Source organism: Sinocyclocheilus anshuiensis, unplaced genomic scaffold (assembly GCF_001515605.1).
Source record: "Sinocyclocheilus anshuiensis isolate Anshui unplaced genomic scaffold, SAMN03320099.WGS_v1.1 scaffold702, whole genome shotgun sequence".
NCBI lineage: Eukaryota > Metazoa > Chordata > Actinopteri > Cypriniformes > Cyprinidae > Sinocyclocheilus > Sinocyclocheilus anshuiensis.
Window position 1 is genome coordinate 148,756 of NW_015548184.1, and position 27,050 is coordinate 175,805.

Here is a 27,050-nt window from a genome sequence, read left to right on the forward strand (position 1 = left end):
ATTGAGTTCAACCAATAACAATTGTAAATAGTGTAAATAAAATCAAAGTTTTCAAGCACAACTTGTCATGAATCTCGTTGTCTGTGACTTAAGAGATACTCCAACCAAAAATGAAAATTTTGTAATTTAAGTTACTCACCCTAATGGGGACCCAGATGAGACTTGAGTTTATTTCGGACTCATTTATTGTACAGAGAAGGGTCCTCCAAGTTGACGCTTAAAAAACACGAACACAACTCTTATCCATACGGCTGCAGCTGATGAATCAATGTTTTCTGAAGCGAAACTATAAAGCGTCTGTGAGAAAAAAAAAACACTAGTAGTATGTTAAACTTCTTACACATCGCTTCCGGGTAACTGTCAACCGCGCGTTCGTGAGCTCACGCTTGAGGTAAACGTCAGCACGTTGTGAAACGTAACGTATGCGCGTTTTGTCATTCATAAATCGTAATTCCTAATAAATTGTAATCGATAGATAAAGGCCTAAACATGTAACCTTTCATCAAGCAATATCTAAAATCAGGCTTCTTATTGAAACTCCCTCCATTTTTAACGTTGATGGTACTAAAACAAGACTTTAAAATAAAAAAGCCTAAATTATATAAAAATTTAATTGTTAAATAAAATAAGAGTTTCAATAAAACATATTCAACAGTAAATAGTCAAATGTTCGCACGCGCAATACCACTCACACACAGAGAGCAAATGAAAAAGTCAGAAAGGCTTTATTTGTTACAACTGAACATTTTTTTAAAGGCACAGTTTATAACAAGGTTTCACAACAATTCTGAAATTTCTCACAAAACAGTAAATGATAATCATAAAGACAAAAAAAAAATCCCTGCATTGCCCTGCAGTCAGTTTGTTTTTGTTTTTTTTTATACAAAGCCTTCATGAAATTAGCCATCTAACTAAAAACAACATTTCAAAATAAAGGGAAACATGATTATTTTATCACTCTAGATTTGGTTATCAGTAAGTCTTTCTTTGCATAAGGCAACTTTGCCAAAGATGCCAACAAATAAACAACTGAAATCCATTATCAGTTTCAAAAACGAAAATACATGGCTTATTACAATAATGTCAATGGCTATTTAAGTGGAAATACAAAACCACAATTCTTAAGTATATATAGAAAAAATAGATACACTATCCCAAAATTCACCTTTAGAAACCCAAAGCTTTGCAAAGCAATAATGTCAGCAATATCCATTCCTCTGTCTGGAGAGCTGTGGGAGGCTCGGTTATGTTCTTAATTTCCTATGATGAAAGCTGTTCCAACTTTCTGAAACAAATGTTTTTGTTTTAAGTCTTGAATTTGGTTCTCAAATTGCCCTAAACGGACTGGACATGTGTGCAGTGAAGGGAAGGACAGACTGCTCAGATTACTGGAGCCTTACGGCGGTCCAGATGAGGAACTGGATCATCTACTGCAAGAGAGGAGTGACAAGAGCAAATCAACACTCAGTCCCATAGAGAAATACAAATGTTTTAGTGTACATGTAAATTTGAGTTTATAATAAAACTCAAACATTTCAAGTGTCATAAAAAAACATAAAAATAATAGAGCATTAAAGCTGGGAATGACGGTGGTCACTTTGCATATTTAATTATTCTGCCTCTAAGCTTTGAAACAAAAATACATCTCTTTAAACCGGCAATAGTTTAGTACTCAGTACTTTAAACACAACATGATTCTCCGGTAACATAATACATCAGATATGTCTTTCTCTGCAAGTAAACTTCACAAGTTTTCCTTCTAAAACAATCAGTAAGCTTTTGTTTAACATGTTGACAACGTCTTGGCAATTGCAAACTGCTAAGGAGCTTTTCTTTGGATTAGTTTTATAGTTGCTTCAAGTCTTTCAGAAACATCCCATAACACTTATTACGCAAGACACGACATACTGCTGTCTAGTCAGAGCTTGTACACGCACTGCCAAAAGACACAAAGTACCTATTCAACTGTGCAATTGTATCAAGGCACGAAGCAGTTTTACATCCAGAAGATCTGTATTTCTATCCCGGAGTTTTATTGTAACAGAACTGCATAGAATTACTCACTTTCGATCACATAACTGCAAGAGGTAGCATGAAAAAAAACATAAAAACTACTGACAAATTACTTACTGACGAAGTTTGGGACAATAATGAATGAGCCCTCATTTCCGGTCTTACATTAACTGACGCTCACTGTTTGTCCTCATATATAAGCTAGATAGCCAGTCTGTGCTAAAATGAGAGTTTAGTCTTGGAGAAGGTGTAATAACTGTGCGTGTTGCGTTTCGACAGCATTCCCATTGAGAGCTCATGGTGTGAGTGTGAAGTGCTCCGTTCGCCTCTCTCCCTGAGTACAGTACGATTATTTTGAAGCTGCTGCCAGGCCACCATGCAAATATATTAGAGTAACACTGTACATAATAATCGCAAACTACAGCCTACAAGCTGCCAGCGTATGAAGCCTTATGCCATACAAAAGCCAAAAATCTACCCCGCAGATTATGAAATACAAAACAAAAACTGAAGTACAAAATATATCATGTAATAATAAGACACATAATCCAAAAAGAAACTAATTGTTGGATGAATTCCTCCTGGTTTGTGTGAAAGGACAGATGGTCAGGGCTGTCTACAGCTTGCCTACATAATGGAGCAGTTGTCTAGTTTGGGTCCAGCCTAAGAGAGAGAGAAAGAGAGAGAGGGAAATTAATGTAAATTTAATAAGACTTCTGCAAACCTTTGCTTATTACAATGCTTCTGTTTTACTGATAATAAATTCCTCACAAAACATTAAATCATAATTTAATGTTAACAAAAAAATCTAGATAATATCAAAGTAGCAAAGAATCAATCAAATCGATTAAAACAATTTTTTGTTTTACGATCTTTTTAATCGTAAAATTTGATTTTTAAAAACATTAAAATACATTAAAACTTTGCTACTAAGTTTTTCAGATTATATTGCTGTTTTAGGTCTTAAGTTACAAACAAAATCATTTTTATTATTATAATGATTATTTAATTAACTTAAAATAACACTGATTTGTTCATTGATTTAAAAAGTTTTAATGTTCTTGTTTTAGTAAAAAAAAATCAGATTCATTAAAATAGATTTTTTTTTAATTAAGACAAAAAAATGTTACATGGATGTTTTTTTATCAATTATTTTACTCTTAAGGTTATGTTGTAAATATTTGTTTAAAAACAATTAAAATAAAATTATAATATACAAAAAATCTTTATAATTTTTTAATCTAAGACTAAACGCAATAACAAAAAACTCTTCTTTTTTTTTTTACACACACCAGATTATGTCATCTAACACAAAATATTTGAAAGTTCAAAATAAAGGGACAGAAAGAGACAAAAATTAAAAAAAATTAAAAAAAATACTGGTGCAACTCATCTACTGTAAATAAAAAAATACAAACCTGTCTGCGTTTGTCATTGCTCACAATAAAGTGTGAGGGAGAGACAAAAGCTTCAGGCAGCCCCCCTCCGCTGCTAAACGAGCGAGATGCACTGGACACTCCAGAGCTGGCCGACACACAGCCGCTGTTTTTATCTGATGGCAGCCCGCATGAGCCACACACCACCGTACGGCTGCGGAGGTTATACTCACTATCCCCACATGTGCTGTGGGCGGCCTGCAGGGGGAGACAGTAAACAGAGAACAACTGAGACTGAGAACGGATATGGATCTTATTATAGAGATGAATTCTGCCTGCTCTCAGTTCATTTTAGCGCTATGATTCACTGTGAGAAGGCTACACCCAAACAAACCCAACAAACAGCCATTAACAAAAGTATACTGTGTAAAGAAACAAGATGATGTTCAAAGTGGTTATGTAACACATTATACACTTTATACTGTACAGAAAATGTGTTCACTTTCGGTCGACCTAAAGCAATAATTCATCTTTTTAAAAAGTCATGTTAAAACTTTAGTCTTACTTTGTGAAGGCAGATTTATTCACATCAGTCGAGCTACATTTGGTCTTGGTGTTGTGCACTTTCATGTTTTTAATTTAACCTGGCAAAACTCAAAATATATATTAAAAAAATAGATACTACATTAACTTTTTGAGACATGCTAGTGATTACGTACCATATCATCATCATCCTCATCCTGGAATAGTGTGCGTGTGACCTTCCTCATGGCCATTTCCTGGAGAAACACAAATAAATAAAGAAAAAAGGGAAGTGAATGAGTCACTTGGCTACCTTGAATCAAATAAAACCTTATTCAAAAAAAGCTGGCTGCATGGTTTGATTTAACATGATCCCACCTCCCCAGTGGAGCTGATGAGGGTGGTCTGGAACAGATCTCCACTGCCCCAAGAGTTCTGGGTCTTCCACACCAGGTCAGAAGGAGGGTTGTGGATTCCTCCAGCTCCAGAGGCCCAAATCTGACAGCAGAGAGACACTGAAGTAAGTCAGGAATTCAAAAGCAACTAAAGGCGACTATAATGTGGTAAATCGATACATACTGTGACAGTCTGTCCTGCCTTCAGGGTAAATTTTGGTGGGAACTTGTAGACGATGGGAGTGCTGGAACCAATCTGCCTCTTCACCTGCCAGTGACCCATAGTTTGATCCTGGAGGAAGAAGATTCATTTAATAAAAAGTAAATAATAATTCATTCCTTTTTATTGGTGGCCAAAGCTCCTTTTCTTTCTCACCTGGTCAGACTTGTTACTGAGCCGTACATATTTGCCCTCCATGTCCACTTCGTCCACGGTCACGCGACCGCTGGCAGAGGCCTGCTGGGCGACTCGTGTGCGAGTAACAGTTCCACCGACCACGCTGGAGGCATCGCTGTCGTTATCATTCAAGCGCCGTTTTTTAGCACTGCCTGAAGAGGTACGACTGGTGCTGCTCTGGACCACACGTGAATGAGTTCCCGATCCCGAGGAGCGGGTTACAGTCACCCCACGGACAGGAGGAGGACTCGGGGAGAGACGCAGCCTAAACAGGGATAGCGGGACAAAGGATGTGAGGATGGTTTTTGAGTAAATGCATGAGGCTGATATTCACCACAAGCCCTATTGTAATTAGTATAATCATCTTCATTTGAGGGCTTTACTTAGCAAATATTGATATATGCAATTAATTAATCAGAATATCATTAATGCTTTTGCTCTTAGATTTAAAATTATTCAAATTTAAAATTGTTTTATTAATACACTTTTTTGTCTTTTAGTTAGAAATTTTATAAAAGAATTAATCAGAATCATTAACGCTGTATTAAAAATAACTAAACTAAAAACTGTCTTTATGTGTGTTTTATTGATATTAATTTATCTTAAAAAAAATTTTTTTCTAAATGTAATAAAAAATTAACAAAAAATGATAACATTAATTAATAATTTTTAATTTAATTTTAAATATCTAACTTGAATTTGAAAAGCATCTGAAAAAAATCAAACCAGCAAAAATGTAATCTATTTTTAATAAAAAATAAAATAAATATTTTATCAATTAAATTATAAACTAAATATTAAAAATGTAATTTAATCAACTTTTCAATACTTATTCAGCAAATACTGTTGCAGTTAATTTGATCAAAATATCATGCAATTAATTTGATTACAAATTTTAAAGCAATTGACAGCTCTATTATTTACTAGTAGCAACATTTGCATGTGTGCAAATCACCTCTCTTCCTCGCCCTCCAGAAGCTTCCGGTAGGCACTGATCTCCATGTCGAGTGCGAGCTTAATGTCCAGCAGCTCCTGGTACTCGTCCAACTGTTGCTGCATGCGATGCCTCATTTCGGCCATCTCTTTCTCTTTGTCCTCCATACGACGGCGCATCATGTCCCTGTCTCTGGATAGAGCCTCCTCCAATTCACGAATCTTCGCCTCACGAGCAGACAACTAATGAAGAGAGCACAATCGTGCAATTTAAATAATGTAAAGAAATGCTATGGGTCTGATTTTCAAACTTAAATTCAAATTGTGTTCTTTCTTTATGATAAAATCCTTTCAAATAATAAGTTTGTAGGAATATTCCAGTACACTAGAAAATAACAGATCTGTGGAGTTTTCCTTGTGACTAAGTGGATGAATTTCTAGTTATGTTTTACCAACAAAGTTTCTGAGGGTGGAGTTAAAAAAAGTGATTTGCGGAGAGTTCTATTGCAAGTTATTCTATTGTAGGAGCACGTTGCTGCCTTGCCAGCACTGCAATAAATACTTGTATGTATGTGTGTGTACCTGTTTCTGCAGCTGAGTGAGCTGAGTGGTCACACCCTCCAGCCTCAAACGTGTCTGCTGCAGTTCCTCATGGGCGGCTCCCACCAAATGGCTGTTCCTGTCAGCCGACTGACGGGCATTCTCCAGCTACACACAGATAACACAGGATGACATTTAACTGACAGATATGCTGTATGTCTTTATATATAAATTTTTTTAACAAATATGACTGGCAACAGATCAGTCAGCAAATATGTATACAGGGCGGGCCCGGTTTAACCAGGCGCCCCTGGGGAGATACAGAAACGTGGATCCTCAAAGACATTTGTAAATCATTTTGCTCTTTGATTGTTGTATTACCTTGGAGTTGTAGGTCTTTTCAATTTCATCCTTGTAGATGCGAAGCTGCTCTTCATGTTGGTTGCGAAGTTCAGTCAAAGCCTCGGCCAGTTTACTCTCATAATCCGGATGACGGCCGCTGTCGATTTCCACCACACGTGACTCATGCCTGCGCTTAGATTCACGGAGCTCCTGGAAAAAAAGACAATAGGTTAGAGTAACAGAGAAATTCCTGCCTGTCTTTGTTTCAGTCTTCATGTATGAGTATTTTTTTTTTTACTTTATATGCATAGGAGAGCTCAGAATAAATAGATGTGTTTGTGAGACCTCATTGTAGATGTTTTTCTGGAATTCCAGCTCCTCTTTCAGGGTCTGGATTCGGTTCTCAGCGTCCACACGTCGTAGCATTTCATCCTGTAGCTGCTTCTTAGCATCATTCAGACTGCCCTCCAGCTGCAACACATATTCACTTCAATAACTTCTATATAAATTCAAAGTTAAAAGCAACATACTATGCAAAACACTTATTAAAACCCTATTAGAAGTTTTGTTTTCTTATAAATATATCTAAATGTCTAACAAACATCTAATCTTGTGGCTCTTAACATTTTTGACTCCTAGCCCCCTCTTTGTAGACAATACTAGAAAACCCTCCTATCTAAGCTGATATGCACTTCTGATATTTATATTGTAATAATTAAAAAAAACACACGAGTTTATAATTAATAAATAAAAATAAACATTAATACGAGTTTAATGTTTTACATATTTATTTTTTGTGTTTTTTATTATTTTTATATTAATATAATATTAATGTAACTACATTTTAGCAGCTACTGGGGTTCCCTGGTCAAGAACCACAGATCTAAACCAGATAAATGTACTTCAGCAAACTGTAGAAGATTTGTTTTGAGAAAATTAGTCATTTAATTTTGCCATTTTTTCCTAAGAAAGCTGAACTAATTTATAAAGATTAAAATAATAATAAGTCATGCCTATATATACAGCCTATGGGAATATGACTTAGCTCTATCATATTCCCAGTATATTATTGGCAAAAATAGTGCTAAATCATATTCCCTGGCTTAAGCAAGCAAGTAGTCACTTTGGAGCAACCTAAAGTACCCTGCACATGTACATAATAATGGCACAAACTGCAACCTTTTGGTCACTAACCCAGAACTTTAACCACAGCTCCCAAACACTTAGACATGCAGCTTTTTATAGAGTTGTCACCTTGGCCAGCTGGGCTTTCAGATCTCTGACTTCGACATCCAGTGATCTCTTCTCCCCCAGTGCTGTGGAGAGAGACGCGTCCTTTGAGTTCAGCAGAGCTTCCAGATCCTTCAGTCTGGCCAGAGCCGATTCCAGATCTGCCTCTTTCTTACTATTCCTACAGTTATAAAAGCACAAAGAAGGCATTAGAGCGTTTGTTTCCTCTCGGCACACAGAGGAATACAATTATCTCAATTAGATTATGAATAGCCAGATTATTATATTAATTCATGCATGTTGTGGTTTGAGTGGAAAGTCTCCTGTATCAAAAAATTGTGAGCAACTACACTAGCGTGGCACCATGGCCGGAGTAAAGCACCTCAGGAGCGGATCAGATCTTTTCGGCTGTCAGAACTGATCTAAGACTGTAAAATATGCATCTGATTTGGATCTATATCTTGACTGAATATGTTTGCCAAGTAGGAAATCTGGAATAATCAGTTCAGAGCAAATGAACAGCAGACGGCCCACAATTTTGCCTGGGATTTCATACCAAAACCAAGCACCTTTTAAAATCTGTAAACAATAACCTTAAGAACCCTCTCTCTGAAACAGAGCCTACAACAGTGAATTTAAACCATATGTGTGTGACTGCAGTGTTGTTCATTTCAAAATTGCAGAAAGGAACCATACAAACCCTAATAAAAACACAGAACGGTAAACACTTCAATAAATAAAAGATGACTGGTGGTTTTGTTATGGCATCAAATTAATTAAGGCAAAGTGAGGTTCAGGTTTACAGCTTTAAAACATAGAAGGATAATAAGGCCTTACAGTCTAAAATGAGAGTACAATTTATCAACACCCGTATCTGTTCTCTGTCAAAACAAGTGTTTAGGTTTAGAGTTCTTCTCTGTGCATTCCCAGATCAGATTTCACAAGGCCTGTAAAATAGCTGCTCCAAAATTAGTGATGTGACTGATGGCCAAACAGGGCTTGAAACAATTACAACTGTGCCACACTTCAGTCCCTAAGGCATCTTTCCCACAAACAAAACTCCTTCCAAACTGAAGTACACTCAGACTACAAACTAAAAACTCAACCAACTGACTAAACCTACTAACTTCTGGAGTTTATATTCTCTGTTCAGTGGAGCATTCCATCAGGACTCCTTCCTGAGAAAAGTAATTCAACCAACTTCCCATTCACAACAACAGAGGTTTTGTTAGGTCACATTCTTCACTTGACCGCCACATACCTTCACTAAAAAGCTTCAAGAGGCTGGGAACATGAAAAACCGTTAAATGTATGAAAGTTATCCTCCCTGACTTAGATAAAGGCCTCTTGAGGACTAATATGCATTATTACTCACTCGATAACTATTCACAAATGAACAAGGTCATTAGGCTACTTATCGTTTTTGACTTGGTTACTGAAGGTTACTGAAATTCAAAAATATAAAAAAAAAATTAAAAAAACTTTTTTGCAGGGAAAATATGCAAGAGCTTTTGCAGAGAGGCCTTTGAGGTGACATTCATAACTATTTCTGAGGAACAGTGAAACTAGAACTGAAAAAAAAGCTCACAAATCCATGTATTTTAGCTGTTCAGGCTGCATAAATAAAACCAAGCATTGACCCTTAGCGGAATACAGTGTTTATGTGGAAAAATTTGCCTAAATCTGCTCATTAAATGTTTAATGGACACAGACAGTAGGTGGGTTACAATGAAGGTGTGTAAACAGCGGGTGGGCATATTTGTGCTAAGTCAATGGTAAACACATAACCTCTTCTGTTTAGGACATTTGGTAATTAAAAACCAGCTTGTTCTTGTCAGCTCCCTAAATGTACTTTTTTTGTTCTATACTTATTCTGGTTACACAATATCGAGCAGATAGTTTTAAAAACGACACTTACAGTGGAGCAAGCCACATTTGGAGGAAACAATAAAAGTTTAAGAGCCTCATGTGGTCTAACGTTTGTAATTTGTTCTATTATTTTTTAAATTTGGCATTAATTTTTTTTTCTGCTACTGTATTTGTTTTGCTGTTTTAGTTCCCAACATCTCCAAGATCCACCCACAGGAAGCCAAACCAACCAAAGGCTGTTTAAAGTAGACAATAGAAGAACATGTGTTATCGTCACCTCTGTTCCGGGTCACAATGTCCTTGTTGACTGAACCGACCTGGTCGAAGTTTACACTGCAAATGGTCAACTTTGAATGAATCCAGATTTGAGTGATGGGAGCTAAGAAAACTAACTGGAAAATAAAGTGTGTTATAGTTAATACGTTGAGTAAAAAAGCATTTGAAAAACTTGAGTCTTTATTAAACCCAGAAAAAAAACTATAAAAGCAATTCTAGTAAGTTTTCATTAAACGTGTGTACTTTGTGTGCGGAGTTGTAGCCTATGTGTGTGAGAGAAAGAAAAGGGAAAAGGGTTTGGCTTGGCATCTTTGATCCAGTGGAAACATTTCAGGCACAAAAAGAGCCAGTTGAGGGAGAGAAAGAGAGAGAGAGAGAGGAGGAGAGGAATGTACCAGGTCGGCCTCCAGCCCCTCTATGAATCACAGCTATCTTTGTACTCTTTTGTGACGAAAAGGAAACCCACAAACTAAAACACTCTGAATGTTTTGCCATGTTACCATGGCAAAGTGCCGTAGAAATATTTCACATGTGGCCATCTCTGAGAAAACGTTGACCACGAACAGTGTTTCCCCAACATAAAAAAAAACCCCACTGGAGCCGAAACCATCCATTTGAAAGGTTGAAGTCAAAAGCAGATACATATTTCCCACAGAATAAGTGTTAATACAACTGATAGCCATGTATTAATAGTCAAAAACCTCATGAAAAGCTGTGGACTATCACACATACAAAAAATTGTCTTGTGTATGAGTGCATTCTCTGAATTTTGGTCTCTCTAACACTATATTTACTGCTAAAACGGCAACTTGACAAGCTTTACATAAAGCACCATATGACAGCCGTCACCTGCAACAGCTGGAGGTTTTGAGAGGAAAAATGACTGCAGGCGTTCATCAAAGCACTTGTAAAGCCATAAAAAGCATATAGTAAAACCGCACAGTCTGACAACACTTCATCAATATGATAAAGGACTAGAGCCTGTCAAATCAAATCTCCTTTAGCTCAAACAAAAACAATTACTACAATCTGTATTTGCCAAGTTTCAATATATTTGCACAGAATACCAAATGCTACATATGGAAATCCATAGTATCTTCAGTCGAGTGTTTTATGACCATTTTATTGTTTTATAACGGGACAAAGTTTACGCTTGTATGTCTGTGCAAGCATTAAGGAAATTGCTGGGGAATCTGTTTAATGTCTCAATATTCATTTTTTTGCCCTAAATATCCTGCCATATTCTAACTTGACAATAATCATTTATTTTCATTCTATTTCAGCATGTTGAAAGGCAGATTACCTGAATGAACGACAATGAAATTGACTTCCTGTAAGTCTATAAGTCTTCCAGGGCATCAATAAATTTTACTGGGTTGAAACATATTGGTGCAATTCATCTCCTCATCACTAAAAGCCCAAGATCTACCTCCTCGTCCTCCATTCAGCTCCACAATACACCGATTCACTGCTTTTGACGTAAATGTGACTTCTGCTTTCCACTTCTACTATATGGGTGGAGTGGCCACGTGACTCGATCTTAAAACAGAAACGTCTCATACAGGGGTTCCCCATTTTCCCACTGTACTATGAATAAACATTTCCTTTTTAATTGTCGAGGCGATTCTGACTCACTTTCGCTGGCTGCAGGCCCACCATGAGGCTTCCATGGAGACCGAGTCAAACATACAGAAGGAAAAACGTATAGTCAGAAGAAAAAAGATGGTGACTAAGTTGTATAATATGCTCGATTATAAACATTGACTAAAAATAGACCAATGCAAAACCTGAATTGGCCAACTATAATGGTTTGAAATTTGAAAAATAACATTGAAACATTAACGACATAAATCTTTACAGAGTCTAAAGCCCCGTTCACACCAAGAACGATAACTATAAAGATAACGATATTAGCGTCCACACCAGCGAACGATATCGTTTGTTTATTCTAAGCGCACGCTCGTCTGCCGCTTTAAATTCTTGAGCTCATTACAGCAGGATGGATTCTGATTGGCTGTCAGTGTTTTATCGTTCATCAGCTGGAAAAAAATCGTTTTGAAAGTGATCACAACGATATCGTTCCTCTGTATAGTTATCGTTATAGTTGTGGTGTGAACTCTGCTATTCTTTAATATTGAGAACGATTTTTAGATCTATATCTTTATCGTTATCTTTATAGTTATCGTGCTTGGTGTAAACGGGCCTTTACACCAGCTAGGAATAAACATAGTAAGCAAAAGTAAGCATAAACTACTATAGATTCAGTTTGTTTTTGTTGTTTGTTTGTTTGTTTGTTTTTTAAACTGAGGGATAAGTCTACATTATTTCCTACAGTTAAGCTTTCCTCGAACACTACCTGCTATTTGATATATACAGGTAGCAGATCTGTTAAAGGACTTTTTGTCCCAGATAGTTTTGCAATTTTAAATTCAAATCAAATCTAAATCATCAAAGCATGAACAGGTTGGTGCAGATACCCAGTGCTTTGTCTCAACGGACGATTATGGCTTGTCTGGGTTATATTTGCTTATCTAATACATCTTAAGTAATCTACATTTATTCTTCTTTTATTAACATTACAATAAATGTTGAACATACTGTAGATACATCAATATGTCCATATTTTCAGCTTTTTTTTTTTCAGTTTTAGCCCACCTCTGAAACGGTAATTTTCCAATTATTTTGTCTTTTTTGCATTTTGCTTTCAATAAGATTGAAATCTTTTTAAAACAAGATTAAATTATGTGACAGGCAAAACTGCATAAGACATTAGTTCTTGTTTCAAAACTGTTTATGTTTATTTTTCCTACCACATTGGCAAGTAGTTTTGCTTGCTTTAAGAATAAACCTCAATATTGTAACATACATTTTATATATATAATTATATTTTTTCCATATTTTAGGCTTAAATCTTATAAAATAGGTTAATAATATCATATAAAATAGGTTTATGCTTATAAACATTTAAATTCACTTAAGCATTTATCTCAAAAGGAAAAGAAAAAGATATAAAAAGAAAAATTAAATTAAATATTTTCTGAAAACAAAAAATTAAACAAAGACAAAAACATTGATCAAGAAAATTACAGCTTATATTGAATTTTTCTTTCTTTCTTTTTTTTTTTAAAGACATGGTAAAGGTAGCCTCAGGAAAATGATTAATAAAAAAAAGTTATGATTCTACTAAATCATAATGGTGGTTTTGAAGGGTGTGTTCCTATAATCATACCAGATCCTGTAACAGCGGCTGAATTTGAACACCCAATACAAAGAGAACATTATTCCTCCTCCCCGATTTATTAGCACATGACAGATGCTAAAACTATTTTCCTCGGAGTGAAATAGCATTACATGATTTATCTGATCCTTCTGTCTAGTCTGGCACAAATGAGTCCAATCTTTAATGTCAATTCAAATGAAAAAGCATTTCTGAGACAGAACAATGATGGAGAGCTGAGATGTAGCCTCCTCTCTAAATCTCTGCATGCATGAATGTGTGTGTAGGGTCACATATGATTATAAACACCTACTTAAAATCTACCTACATCTATCAATATGCAGAAATATGTGTTTTGTTTCATACTCTGCAACAGGGAGGAAAGACTGAGGCTCTGCCAGCGTGGCAGTTCTGCGTTTAGGCGGCGATGATGACTCACTCTCTCCCTTACACCCGTGGCCCATACACGCCACCAGAACAGCACCAATTACAGTAACCCTCTCTCCTCCCTGTCTTTATACAAGCTCAGTCTAACATAATCTGCATCAGAGGGTCTCCGGCCTTACAATATAAACAGTTTTCCACTGATTTTTCCATGGAATAAACATAACGAGATTCCACTCTCATCTCCGGTTCTCCAAATATAACGTTCGCCTGTTTGCAGCTGCCTTCAGTTAAGAATGGGATGGAGATGGTGTGTGTGTGTGTGTGTGCGTGCAGTACTACTCTGCCAGTGTTCCCCATTACAAGTGGTTTGGCAAAAAACTAACATCAGTTCAGCCTATGAGTCACATGGCACTGCCACGTGACAATTCCTTCTCTTTCACAATGACATCGATTTATTGAACAGTTTAATGCAGAAAATACAGCTGGTAATTCACGGTATAAAAAAACGTGTTTCAATGCAAAGTGCGTCTTAAATGTATTCACATAAGTAGGAAAGTAGTATTTCAACTAAACAAAAATAACATAAAATAGCTTTTATTAAGCTAATGTGACTAAAGTCATCTCATGTTAGTGTACCTACATCATTTTTTTTATTAAATAAACAGCTAATTTCTTTAAGTACAAAAGGGTTGGCATCTTGAAACTTTTTGAAAAAGGAAGCAAATTACTGAGTTTATCTTTAACATTCCTGATTCATATTCATACTGTTCAAATGAATCAAAAACACATTCAAGGCTTTGTTTATAAATTAACTCTAAACTAAATTTGTCTTTCAGTAACAGTTTGGTGCCTTAACTGAACTACACTCTCTTGTTTTACGTGGAAGCATCTCTGCACACAAGTTCACTCTGAATTCTCAACAAATCACTTGCAAATGAAAAACATGTTTGATCTTTAGTTTAGAGTCTGTGAATGGTGATTATATAACAGACCGAATGAGTCAGTCCGTCCAAAGCCTTTCCAGATCCAACCACAACCAAATGAAGCACCACTGCGTTTGGGATGAAGTTTAAGTGTGTGTGGTGTGTCCGCATCTTATATTTGACATTTTAAGAACAAAAGGATTGTGTCAGACTCTGTTCCATGTTTTGTCTGTGTCTTGCTCCCCAGGTGTTCCTTTCCCATGTTTAATTTGTCCCAGGTGTTCCCCATGATGGTTTATTGCTCCCAGGTGTGTCTCGTCATCCCCTCCTCCTGTGTGTGTATAAAATGTGTTCCCAGTCCCAAGTTCTCGGTCCGCTGTTGTACGTCTTCCTGTGTACGTCTTCGTGGAACGTCTTCCTGTGTTCGTCTCCCTTGGTTCCTTGGTGCAAATAAAGTCTTGTCAACATATTCTCCAGCGTCTCCTCATCCCTCGTGTGTGTGTGCAACGTGACAGATTGTAATATGGAGCTGAAAAAGCCATCAGAAGTGGGTGTGAGAGTCTAACCAAATATGTATGCGTGTCTAGGCGAGTAGTTACACTAGAGACATTTTATATGCCCATTATTTTAAAATTATTTATAATTTATGACTAGGGATGCACCGAATTTTTGGTCCCCGAAAATTATCGGCCGAAAATGGCACTTTCGGTTTTCAGCCGTAAGAGAAAAACGGCCAAAATAATGAGCCGAAAAAATATTAATAATATATATATGGCGCGCCGCACCGCCCAGCAGTGTTCAGCGTGCAGGTTTCACTCTCCTCGTCACTGCTCCGCTCAATATCCGCTCTATAAATGTGCGTTCCCACTGTTGCCAACTAATTTTCAGGGGAAGTTGCTAAAGGAAGGTCGATTTGTTGCTAATAGTTGCTAAATGACGTTGTGATGTCATTGCGTGATGACGTCATTACGTAATCACGATGCAAAAATTGTCACTACATCAAATCTCAGTAAAAAATATATTTTTATGTTAATTTAGATTTGTTCGTAAAATGTTGCTAAATTTAGCAACAAAATTGCTAAATTGGCAACACTGTGCATTCCGCTCAAACTCACCGGAAAAGCAAAGTCTGCTCAAATAACGCGCCGACTGGATATTTCTTTGTAGTATATCTGTTCCTGTCTGCAATAGCGCTACTGTGCTGTAACATGGCAACGCTGGTAAAATGACGCTACTCTCTCGTGACGCTTTGCTCTGCTCACATGCTCTGATAATAATAGCTTTGAAGGATTATACATTATTTGGATAATTAGTTTACAAAAAGTTATATCTGATTCTGTTGCATGGAACTGAATAAAAATAATATATTGATATTTAATATTAAGGTATCACTTTTCAATAAGGTTCCATTAGTTAGTGTTAGTTAATATAGCCTATTAACTAACATGAACAATACATTTATTACAGTATTTATTCATCTTTCCTAATGACAGTTAATGAGAATACAGTTGTTCACGGTTAGGTCATGTTAATTCAGAGTGCATTAACTGTTAACAAGCACAACCAATCAGTTCAGTGAATGATTCAACTTATTGTGTATTTGCCAGTATGTGTGTTTCCTGGGAATCAAACCCATAACCATGTTCTATCAGCTTTTTATTATGTGCTGCGCCACTTTATTGTCATTTGGCTGAAATTCATTTTCATTAATCTGTCCAAAGAAACATTTAATACCAATGAATTTCTGTTAAAAAATCTGCAAAATCAAAATTATTTACATATTACAAATAGCTTTTTAAAGGAAAATAACTGCATTTGTTACTTTTTAGAGAGAGTCTATTAAATTTATTATGTTTTGATTTATAAATAATGTTGCAAAAATGAGCGAGAAATACAGTATTCCTGTACATTGTTTATTTTATTTCATAGCCATAGTCAAATATTGGCTACTGAAACAGTGCAAGTAAATAACTGTCTGGACCGTAACTTGGAAAGATATGTAGGGACTGGATCTCTTTAATTGAATATCCCTAATCTAAAACATTTGTGTACCCCTGCTAGCAGCATCATATTCTAGCAAAAAATTTTCATATGTTTTGTTTTGTTTTTTCCATTTGTGCCAGTATATCATTCACAAACACCACATGTTTGAGAGCTTTTTATGTGCCAGAAAAGAAAAAAAGTTTTTTACAACAGATTTAAGAGAGACCAAAATAAACAAAACCTGTCGGCATATACAGTACGTTCTTTTAAAACAAGAAACAAAAGTGATGGTAAAGCATCCTCACTGAATTCCCCTATTTACTGTAACATTAGACAGTTGGGACAGTTGATCTTTAGTGAGGTCATCAGGACAGCAGGGAAAACAGAAATGCCCTGTGGCAGTCATCACATCACAAAAAAGAAAAGAACAGAGAGGGAAAGAGAGAGAATGAGCCGACTCCCATCAGAATGAAAGAGATCTACACTGGAAAAGGAGACACAGCTCTCTATTCAGATGCATATGTTGTGCTGAACACAGAACTATTTATTCTGTCCTAAACTGTTTGAATACACAGGTGCCTGCTGAAGTTGATACACTGTAGATTTAATAGAAAGTTAAATGACAGAAGTAATAGAACAGCCTAATAGAGGAAAATATCATTTTATTCCTTTTTAGGCAGGACAGCCCTCAACTAAACAATGAAACACTGTAATCAGGGCGTTTCTCTCTACAAGATCAAGCCTTTTCTCATTGTCAACTGTCACCTAAAGAATAACACTCAAAAATCTACTCATTACGTGTAATTTTCTTGTTAGACACAATGACATAACCACAGAGGGACTGTCTCTTTTAAATATGATGGGTGACTTTTGCAGGAAACATAGCATACTGCATGATAACTGTTCATTGCCATGTGTTTATTCGGATCATGTAAAAACCAGACGATGATGAGAAAATATTTCACATTAGCATCTGAAAATACTTTGCATAAACAGACCAACAGAATGCAACAACACTAGTAAATGAACCTTAAAATGGTTGCACTGAGTGATTACCATATTCATGAACCGTGCTATTTGCATCATACTACAAGGCAAGGCACTTGAAAAATATCACTGTGCATGCTGTACTTTTTAGCCAATTTATTATATAAATTAACATGAATTAATATTATGATTTCTAAAGCCGAATGTACATAGGCAATTAAAAACCCATGTTTTGGCAGGGTGGAATATCTTTTTTGGATATCCATAACTAGCCTAATAATATATGCATCGGTGAGGGTAAGTGGCACCAGGTAAGCCATTCAATGTAAAATATACAGGATGGTAAAGGAGGGGCAGGAAATGAGTCACTGGAGTATTTTTTTACATCTGAAAGCTGCCAAATATCATTTCGTTTTCCCTTAAGCTATGAACATAGCTTAACAGAATGCAGACCACAAAGCCAGTGAGCGTTGAACTGCTAAAACTGTTAATGAATGCAAATATTCTCAACAAGGGATTCGTTTTATTAAAAAAAAACTAAATGTTTACAGAATGAGGGCACAGTGATTCAAATGTAAGGGTGTTTCTTTAACTATGAAAAAAAAAATCAAATATTATCTTATTAAAAATGTGTTATATGAAGATCACATTAAAACTTTTTACTATGCTTTTATTATTATATTTTGCTACGTTTTAGATGCTTTTAGGTTTACATTTTATTTTTTACTCTTGACCCTGAGCCAGACCCAGAGATAACTGGAAAGGATGTGCCTCACTACACCCAAAGCCTTAACACTGTGAAAGTAAAAGTGATAAGGCAAGAATATACTTACAATCTCAGTCATCTGGGACAAAGAGCACATGACTAAAAGACTGGTTAATTATTTGCAATGATAAAACTGACAAAGGTTCTTGTATGTAAGATCAATTATCTAATCTCTTAATGGACACACATCCTCTTCCCCATATGCTGGAATAATGGAATGACTAAGACGACTAATTTTTTGCAAACATGTCCCGACTACTGCCTACACGTGGGCCAGAAAATTCATTGTACGAATGGGGGAATACCTGGAAATGCATGTAGCGTCAGCAGATATGCAACTAAAAAGTGGGTTAGAGTTCGCATTTTGAATCATTTAGACAAATACCAACTCATCAAGTTCCCCACTTTCTAGACCGTAACCAAGTACAGTTTCATTGTATTGCCTAAGCAAACACAGAGGGGATTCGCAGCATTTTAAATGAAAGGTAAGTGATGACATACTGCTCTTTCAGTATGAATTGAAAGATGCATTTCATCTGCTCAGTTTCCAGCTGTAGTTTTTCCACATATCAGTCACACACTCCTACACTGCACCTGTCAACAGAGTTCAGACAGTGACACACACACAGAATAAACACAGGATATATTCTTCTATCTGATAATGACCACAGAAGCCAAATGCTGCAACCGCAACAGCAGCCACAAGCACATGTACACCCACAGCATGTGCGCACATACAGCTCCTGTGAGCCAAAACTGAGATCTGTCTCCACTGCATGACCTGACATGACTCCCCATTCAAGAAATCGTCTGACCCTAAAGCTTCCTAAACAATAACTAAGGTCAAAGTATATGAGGGATCATTTTCAAACAAGCAACTTCACATAGCTCTGGAGGGAGTGTCATGGAGAATCCTTTACTAAGCAAAAAGCAAATTTTTGTTTATTTCATTTTTTCTTTAAAGTTTCTTTTTTCTTACTGAAGCTTAGCTTATTGACTTATATATAGAAATTATATATGTGACCCTGGCCTGGACCACAAAACCAATCATAAGCTGCACTGGTATATTTGTAGCAATAGCCAAAAATACATAGTATGGGTCAAAATTATCGATTTTTCTTTTATGCCAAAAATCATTAGGATATTAAGTAAAGATCATGTTCCATGGAGATATTTTGTACATTTCCTACCATAAATATATCAAAACTTAATTTTTGATTTGTAATATGCATTGCTAGGAACTTCATTTGGACAAATTTAAAGGCAATTTTCTCAATATTTAGATTTTTTTAGCACCCCCAGATTCCAGATTTTCAAATAGTTGTATCTTGGCCAAATATTGTCCTATCCTAATAAATTGCTTCTATCTGATTGCTTCTATTGTCATTATATGTAAGTCATTATATGTATGGATAAAAGCATCTGCTAAATGACTAAATAATAAATAATGAATTATATATATATATAGATATATATACACACATATATACATATATATATATATATATATATATATATATGTGTGTGTGTGTGTGTGTGTGTGTTGTTTCTATATTAGTATAATATATATACTAATATATATTAGTATAGTATATATATTAGTTAATATATAGTAACATAATGGAAAAAGGTTCTTGAGTGGTTGCTTGCAGTACTTCAGACTCAGGAAAGGGCTCTCTTCTTATCATGGGCTAGTTTTCAATCGATTGCACTTTTTTTGAGTTGATCTATAAGTTCTTCAGAGATTAAAATGTTCCATTTTAAATTCTCCCGATCACAAAAATATCCTCTGGGTATTTTAAAACACCAGCGTACAAAGAAATATAAACGTTTTTGTAGAACTTTTCCTGTGTCAATAGGGTTATAAAACCCTATTCTTGTTCTAACTGGAACCTTTTATGGAGCGTTCTAAGTTGCTTCAGTAAGAAAACATCTGCTAAGCACATAAGTGTAACACAAATGTATCAAACTCACTGGAATAAAATAAGGCTACTGTTCCAACATGGACACAGGGCTTTCTTTCTGAGGTGAGGGTTTAAAGAGAGAGTAAACAGTGCTTTCCCCACAGTTACTTAAAGCACATGAGTCACCACTCAGTCCAGTCAGAACCTCTCACACACCCTGGCAAGGCCTCATGGTAGCTGTGGAAACCAAACACTTCCAAACACCGCAGCTCCAATGAGTGTACGAGTCCGTCTGTATTAACCTAGTGATGGAGGCTTACAGGAACTCATGAGTGCTACTGTAACCCTGGGAAACAAATAAGACTATCTCCTTCAGCTGACTTCCCTTATGTGTATAACCACAAACCTTATGAAATGAATGAACGTGACTCATAATGGCTTTCACTAAACTCTCAACTTGTCTCGCATCATTCAGTGACGGCACATCTTCAGTCTTGATGTCTATGTGTCTTTGAACCGCACCCTTTTGGGATCAACACACCTCTTGCTTAAACCAACGCACTGACTCAGTCTACTACCACAGAGACAGCAAGATAAACAATAGATTATAATAACAATCACTGTGACTCAATGACAACTACATCACACTGCTTCTTAATAAACTTAAAATAAACTAAAGTTTGAGATGGTTTCTCTGTGGAGTTTGGATATCTTTAAAGTACACTGATATGAGAGAGTTCAAGTGCAAAGGACGAATGCATGATAATTAAGTTACTAGTTTTTATGATGCGTAGTTGCTTCTTAGTTTTATTGAGAGAATCTTTTCTCTTACATAATGCAATTAGTTATTGCCAAACTATGTTTGAAAATAAACACAGCATTTAAAATGTACAAAATATTATTTTTAGATTACTTAGATCACTTCTGTCATCTACTGCTTAATTTAATAAAGCTTTTAAATGCAATCTTTAGCATATCTCAAAAGGAATATCTATTTTTCATACTGTACATTATAATGTTATGATGCCTAAAATTGACTAATTTATTGGATTTTATTGTCTTATTTTTTATTTATTTAGACCAAATATTATACAATTTTAAGATCAATCATGTGTCCCTAATTCACATAATTATTTTGTAGATATTTGACATTCTATGGGAGGGAGGTTTGCAAAGACACACTTTAGTCAAATTAATCATTAATCTACACACTGCAGTGCAAAAAAAAAATATTAATAAGTGTCCACTGGCTTATTGGCTAAACCTACATATAACAATGATTGTATCCGTTTACTTTAATCAGTGTAAAACTTTACACAAGCAGCAGCATTTCCGCAGAAGACAAAGGAACTATAAAATGTAAAGTGAACACACTAAACCTGTTGTAAAGGGTGTGGTGGCCAATCCAACAGCCATTTCCCAAGCAGATACAACACACCCACATTCACACCTCACATACCTGAGCTGCAGCACACTTGTAGAACAGACTGAGCCAGAGACGGTGTGTGTGTGGGTATGTACACTACTGTTTCAAAATCTGGGGTCAGTAAGATTTCATTTTTGAATACTTTTATAGAGCAAATATGCATAAAATTGATTGAAAGTGACAGTAAATAATGTTATATATTTTTAATAAACGCTGTTCTTTAAAAAAAATTATATTCATCAAAGAATCCTGAAATAAAACATATTATGGTTTCTGTTTTAAACACTGATAAAAATAAGAAAAGTTTCTTGAGAATGATACTTGAGCAATGATTTCTGAAGGATCATGTCACACATTTTGAAGATTCAGCTTTTCAGTCACAGGAATAAATTACATTTTAAAATATATTAAAATAGAAAACAGTAATTTGAAATGGTTTAAATTTGAATTAAAACAATTACATTTTGAAAACATTTCACAGTATTACTGTTTTCGCTTTATTTTTGTTCAAACAAATTCAGCTCACCGACCCCAAACCATAATACTGTCCAATGCAGATTTGTTTTCTGTTAGAATTATTATAATTGAATTAAATTTCAATTGAATTTTAAAACGCATCAAACAGACTAAAGCACCAAGCTGTCAGCCTTAGTGACAGGAGCAATAAGCAGATGTAACCTGCAGAAAACTGCCGTCATGTCTCAGCTAAATTTAGCTGAGGACTAGGCTAAGAGCCCAGGGGTCGGCTCCGTTCTAAACTTTAGGGTTAAACTTATCTTTTGGATGTGTGAAAGGAATTACAGGAAAAGAGCCCTAGTGTCTGCAGCTCTTCTACATCACTGATTTATGATCTGTAACCTGCACTGTTCAGAAACTAAAACTGGTGGAATTTTTTTAAGTTCCTGGAGGGTGTACTGACACTAGGCGTTTTGAACCGTGCCTGAGCACGTTTGACCCCCAAAGCCCGGTTCGTTTGACTAGTGTGAGCACTCCGTGCCGTTCGTTTAGCCGGCCCTGGAAACCAGTTAGAAGAGGTGGGCCAGGGAACGGTTCGGTTGGGCTCGGGCGCGGTACGCATGCAGTGTGAGCGCTAACCGCGCCGGAGCACGGAACAGATACTATTTTGTGTGCGCTACTATCATCATTACGACCGCAAACATATTCTATTAGTACTACTACACCACACTTTTCAATTAATTGAATTTAATCAAGTATATTTATGTTTATAATGGCTCTGGTTCTTACTTTATTGATGAACAGGAAATGTAGTTTGCGAGTACAGCTGTAAATTATTTCATTAACGTCAGCTGCCTCCGTAATAATTTTCTGATACATACAAGTGAAAATCAATGCACGGCATAAATTAATTATTATTAATTATTCGGCAGAATATTAGCGAAAGTGGTTTTCTCCGTTATCTCATACATGACGTAAGCGTGCTCCAGCCCGGAATGTTTAGTGCAAGTGTGAGTGCAGGCCAGCGGGGGAGTGGGGAGGGGGGATAATCGCACTCGGGCTCGGTTCAAGGCAAGCGTGCCTAGTGTGAGTACACACCGAGTCATGGTAATTGCTACTGCTGACTCCAGACTTGGATTCACTTTCTAGAATAGCACTGGTTTGCAGTTTTAAAGGACTTTTTCATCCCAAAAATTAACTTTTAAACTTCAAAAAAAGCTAATTAAGTCATGGCATAACATCCATGACGTGTAACCCATGGTCTGCACACATACCTGGCCTTCAGCTCCTTGTAGTCCTCGCGCACCTTGCTGAGCTCCAGTTGCAGTCGGGCTCGTTCTTTGGCCACCGAGTCCAGCGTCTTCCTGGCATCCGCCAGCTCGGCCTCGTATGCCGCTTTCATGCCGCTCAGCTCACGGCTGATCTCCGTATCCGACTCGGTGATGCGCATACGCAGACCTGCGTTCTCTGCCTCTAGAGAGCGCACCTTATCGATGTAGATCGCCAGACGGTCGTTCAGGTTGCACAGATCCTCTTTCTCCTGCAGCCGAGAGATGCGGGTGGGAGACAGGACGGTGGTCGTCCCTCCGCGGGTGCTTCGTTTCTGACCTGGAGTCTCCATAGCTGACTGGATCTGGTGCTGTTAGCCTGAAACTGTACAGGGAATAGAATAGAATAAAATAGAATGGGGAGAAATAGAAGAGACATATTTCACAGGTGATACATTCAGGCATCTTTTACGGTCACAATCTGACAGTTTTAAACTGATATGCAATATATTTATGGTTACAAAAAAATAAATATATGCAAATTATAAACTCCGGCCCTCCTTCCCGTCTCCTCCTTCCCTTTCCACCATCCCTCTCCCTCACTTTGTGTCTTACTGTTTCCGCCACGCCCAACCTCTGATCACATCCAAGTATGTTCAGCACAAACTTCCCAGAATAAACATTTCGTTTCACAAATTCGTTTCTGAAATCTAAAATACGTTCCCTTAAACACAACCAGCACAGACAAGCATGTCAAAGACCCATCCACAGGAGCGGTGATTGCATGTTTGTTTTGGAACGTTGAAGTAATTCCAAACATTACAATGTGCTTAGACGGCACATGTGACACTCCCCCTTGACTAAATTACAGGAGCAATCTGCATTTTACTGTGCAATGCTACAAAAAAAGCTATGAAAAACACAAATTAAAAATAGATTTGGGCTCTGAGCATTCAAAATTTACAGTACTGCTAGTCAAAATGCCAGAATCACTCACCTGGTAAAGCTGAGAGAGAGTTTGGGTTACTGAGGGCTTCTATGGCTGCTGTGTCCCGTTGAAACTCTGCAGAGAGAGTGTCTGGTCTGACTCGCGCTCTTAGTCTCTGGCAGAAACTCACGCCTCTAAGAAATGAGAGGAGGAGAAGGAACAGGAGTAGAAGAGAAAGCGAATGAAAGGAGGGCGGAGCTAGTGAAGTCTGACTCAGTAAACCCACACAAGGGAATAGAGATTTTACTGTATTTCACATTGTCACAGAATCGTCTCGACTTATCATTTTTTTTATATAATCTGTAACTTGTGAGATAAGCAATCTAAATGACAGCAAATTAAATCCCTTCCATGCTAATAGATAATCCACAGCAAAACAAAATAAAATAAAAATATATAATAAAATGTCTGATCCCAAGCTAATAAAAAAAGAAAAAGAAAACAAATTATTATTTTTAATTAAATTAGTAAATAATCGAATCTATATTTCCACATAATTAAAGCTAGTCCAAAGAGTCCTCCGAAGATCTACTCATCCAAACATATGAGCCAAAGAAAAATATCCTTCATGCGTCCATCCAAGAAACCCAGAATACATCCATTTGCTGTTGCATGAAGCTTTAAAGGGGAAAGTCACAGAAAACAGCCTTATATTAAAAACTCTGCCTGGTATTTATTTCGGAGGGGTGGACATACTAAAAATGAATTATCCAATCAGGTGTCTTAGTAAAAGGAGGGAGAGAGAGGGAGAAAGAGAGAGTGGATGAGACGAATCCTTTCTGAGAAAGAAGGCTGTGCTTCAATTCACTTAAACACCACTAACTAGTCACCTTCCATCAACTCTCTGATGCATATTAGGATTCAGGATCAAACCTGCAGGATCAGTGTTATTCACCCTCAGAAAAAAGTTTTTTTTCAAAAGGTACAAATATGCACTATTTAGGTACTAATATGCACATTTATGGTATATTTATAGGCACCTTTAGGGGTAAATAAGGTAAAAAGGTACCTTTTTTTCTAAGAGTGTTGTTAACTAAAACTATTTAAAATAATTTTGTTAATAAAGCTGAAAAAAAAAAACTAATATTAGATCAAATTAAACTAACTAAAATAAAATAAGTTTAACGTGAATTACTAAAACCAAAACTGAAATAAATATAAATTAAGGCTAAACAGAAAAAGGAATAAAAATGACAAAATAATAATTTTGTAAACTAATAAATAAACTAATCATTTAGAGCCCTATTTGTTTGTGCACAAAAACTCTTCTAGAAACAGCACCATGAGGCAAGATGCAGGAGAGACAGCTATGAAAAAAAGCAGACAATCCTGGCACAAGGGCATGAGCGGATCAGTGGAAAAGTCCCAGCAGATGCCAGTACCTACAGTCTATGAGAGACCACTGACAGCTGAAACACAGAGAGCTGTGGAATACTGCAGGATGAGCCTGTCTGTTCTGCACTTTCTTTTCTCCTGCTGTCTCTCTTTCTCTGCCATCCTTGTTGCATTATTACACACAACCACCGCATTCCAATATAACAATGAGATTCCCCAGGGTAAATGTCTCTCCACCTCGAGTGCTAAATCAAAAAAATCTGTGGGAACTGCTTTTTTTTTTTTTAGGGTAAACCTGCAAACGTTTGTGGAGGTCTTGGGAGGTCAAAGGGTCGAGATTTAGGATACATGCAGCAAATTACAAGACATGACAGGTTCCAACCAGAATATTTTCACAACATGGAATTCAGACACACTTCGGTGGCATTACACTACTAAAACCTTCTTAAAACTACATAGCATTCATATAAATTTAAAATGACTTAAAAAATCATCAAGGACATTGTGATTAGTACCTGTAACGTTAATTCACAATATTACATAACACACCATACACTTTCTATTGCAGTCCAAACGACTAAATCAGGTCTAAAGAAGAGAACTCCCTTGAATCAACGAGGATATATTTGAGTAAAATTACTGGTTGTTAAAACTGTTGAGTCATGCATTGAGAATGAACATACAAATCTTTCTATTCATAAACACCCCACAAATTGCCGTTGCTATGGACTAGAGCAACCACCGCATGAGATGAAATGTTTGAGCAAAAACTCAGGCAGGGAAATAGTGACTCACAGTTACCGAATCCCAAGATCAGGAAATGTTTGCAGGCGTTCAAGGATCCATGAAACGCCCCGTCTAGCATAGGCCATGGCGATGCAGATAGACTGTGCAACGCCCTCTACTGGCCACTCAATAGAAACACAGAGTTCATTCTCTGACAAAAAACTACCATGGTAACCAAATACAAAATACTCCAAAAATACAGTTAATACACACTGTTATCGTACCTTGCGCTAACTAAATTAAAATTACTAAAATAATATTGGATTTTTCAATATATAAATTACTTCAGAATCAGAATCTTTATTGTCTATACATTTACATGTAGTCATTTAGCAGAAGCTTTTATCCAAAGCGACTTACAAATGAGGACAATGAAAGCAATCAAAATCAACAAAAGAGCAATGATATACAAGTGCTATAACAAGTCTCAGTTAGCTTAACGCAGTACACGTAGCAAGGTTTTTTTTTTTTAATATATATATAATAAATAAAAAGAAAACCGATAGAATAGAAAAAGAATAAAGCAATTAGAGGCCTTTTTTGCTTTTGTTAATTGTATAATAAATAAAAAACGTGCATTCACTCTTGCTGCCCTGTTCTGGATTAATTGTAAGGGTTTGATAGAACTGGCTGCAAGACCTGCCAAGAGAGCATTGCAATAGTCCAGCCTGGACTGAACAAGAGCTTGAACAAGGAGTTGTGAAGCATGTTCCGAAAGATTGAAGGAGTTA

At 36.4% G+C, this 27,050-nt stretch overlaps 1 protein-coding gene across 1 annotated transcript; it reads right to left on the reverse strand.

The window, feature by feature from the left end:
* Window positions 1–706: 706 nt before the first annotated feature.
* On the reverse strand, window positions 707–26,415 carry lmna (lamin A). The gene is made up of 14 exons (XM_016507911.1): window positions 26,329–26,415; window positions 24,208–24,332; window positions 23,217–23,595; window positions 7,773–7,929; window positions 6,864–6,989; window positions 6,558–6,728; window positions 6,219–6,344; window positions 5,659–5,879; window positions 4,683–4,968; window positions 4,491–4,598; window positions 4,290–4,409; window positions 4,109–4,168; window positions 3,432–3,647; window positions 707–2,676 (listed from the first exon to the last, which is right to left on the reverse strand). Exons 3-14 carry the CDS (start codon window positions 23,561–23,563, stop codon window positions 2,641–2,643), a joined length of 1,974 nt encoding a protein of 657 aa, XP_016363397.1. The 5' UTR covers window positions 23,564–23,595; window positions 24,208–24,332; window positions 26,329–26,415; the 3' UTR covers window positions 707–2,640.
* Window positions 26,416–27,050: the final 635 nt, after the last annotated feature.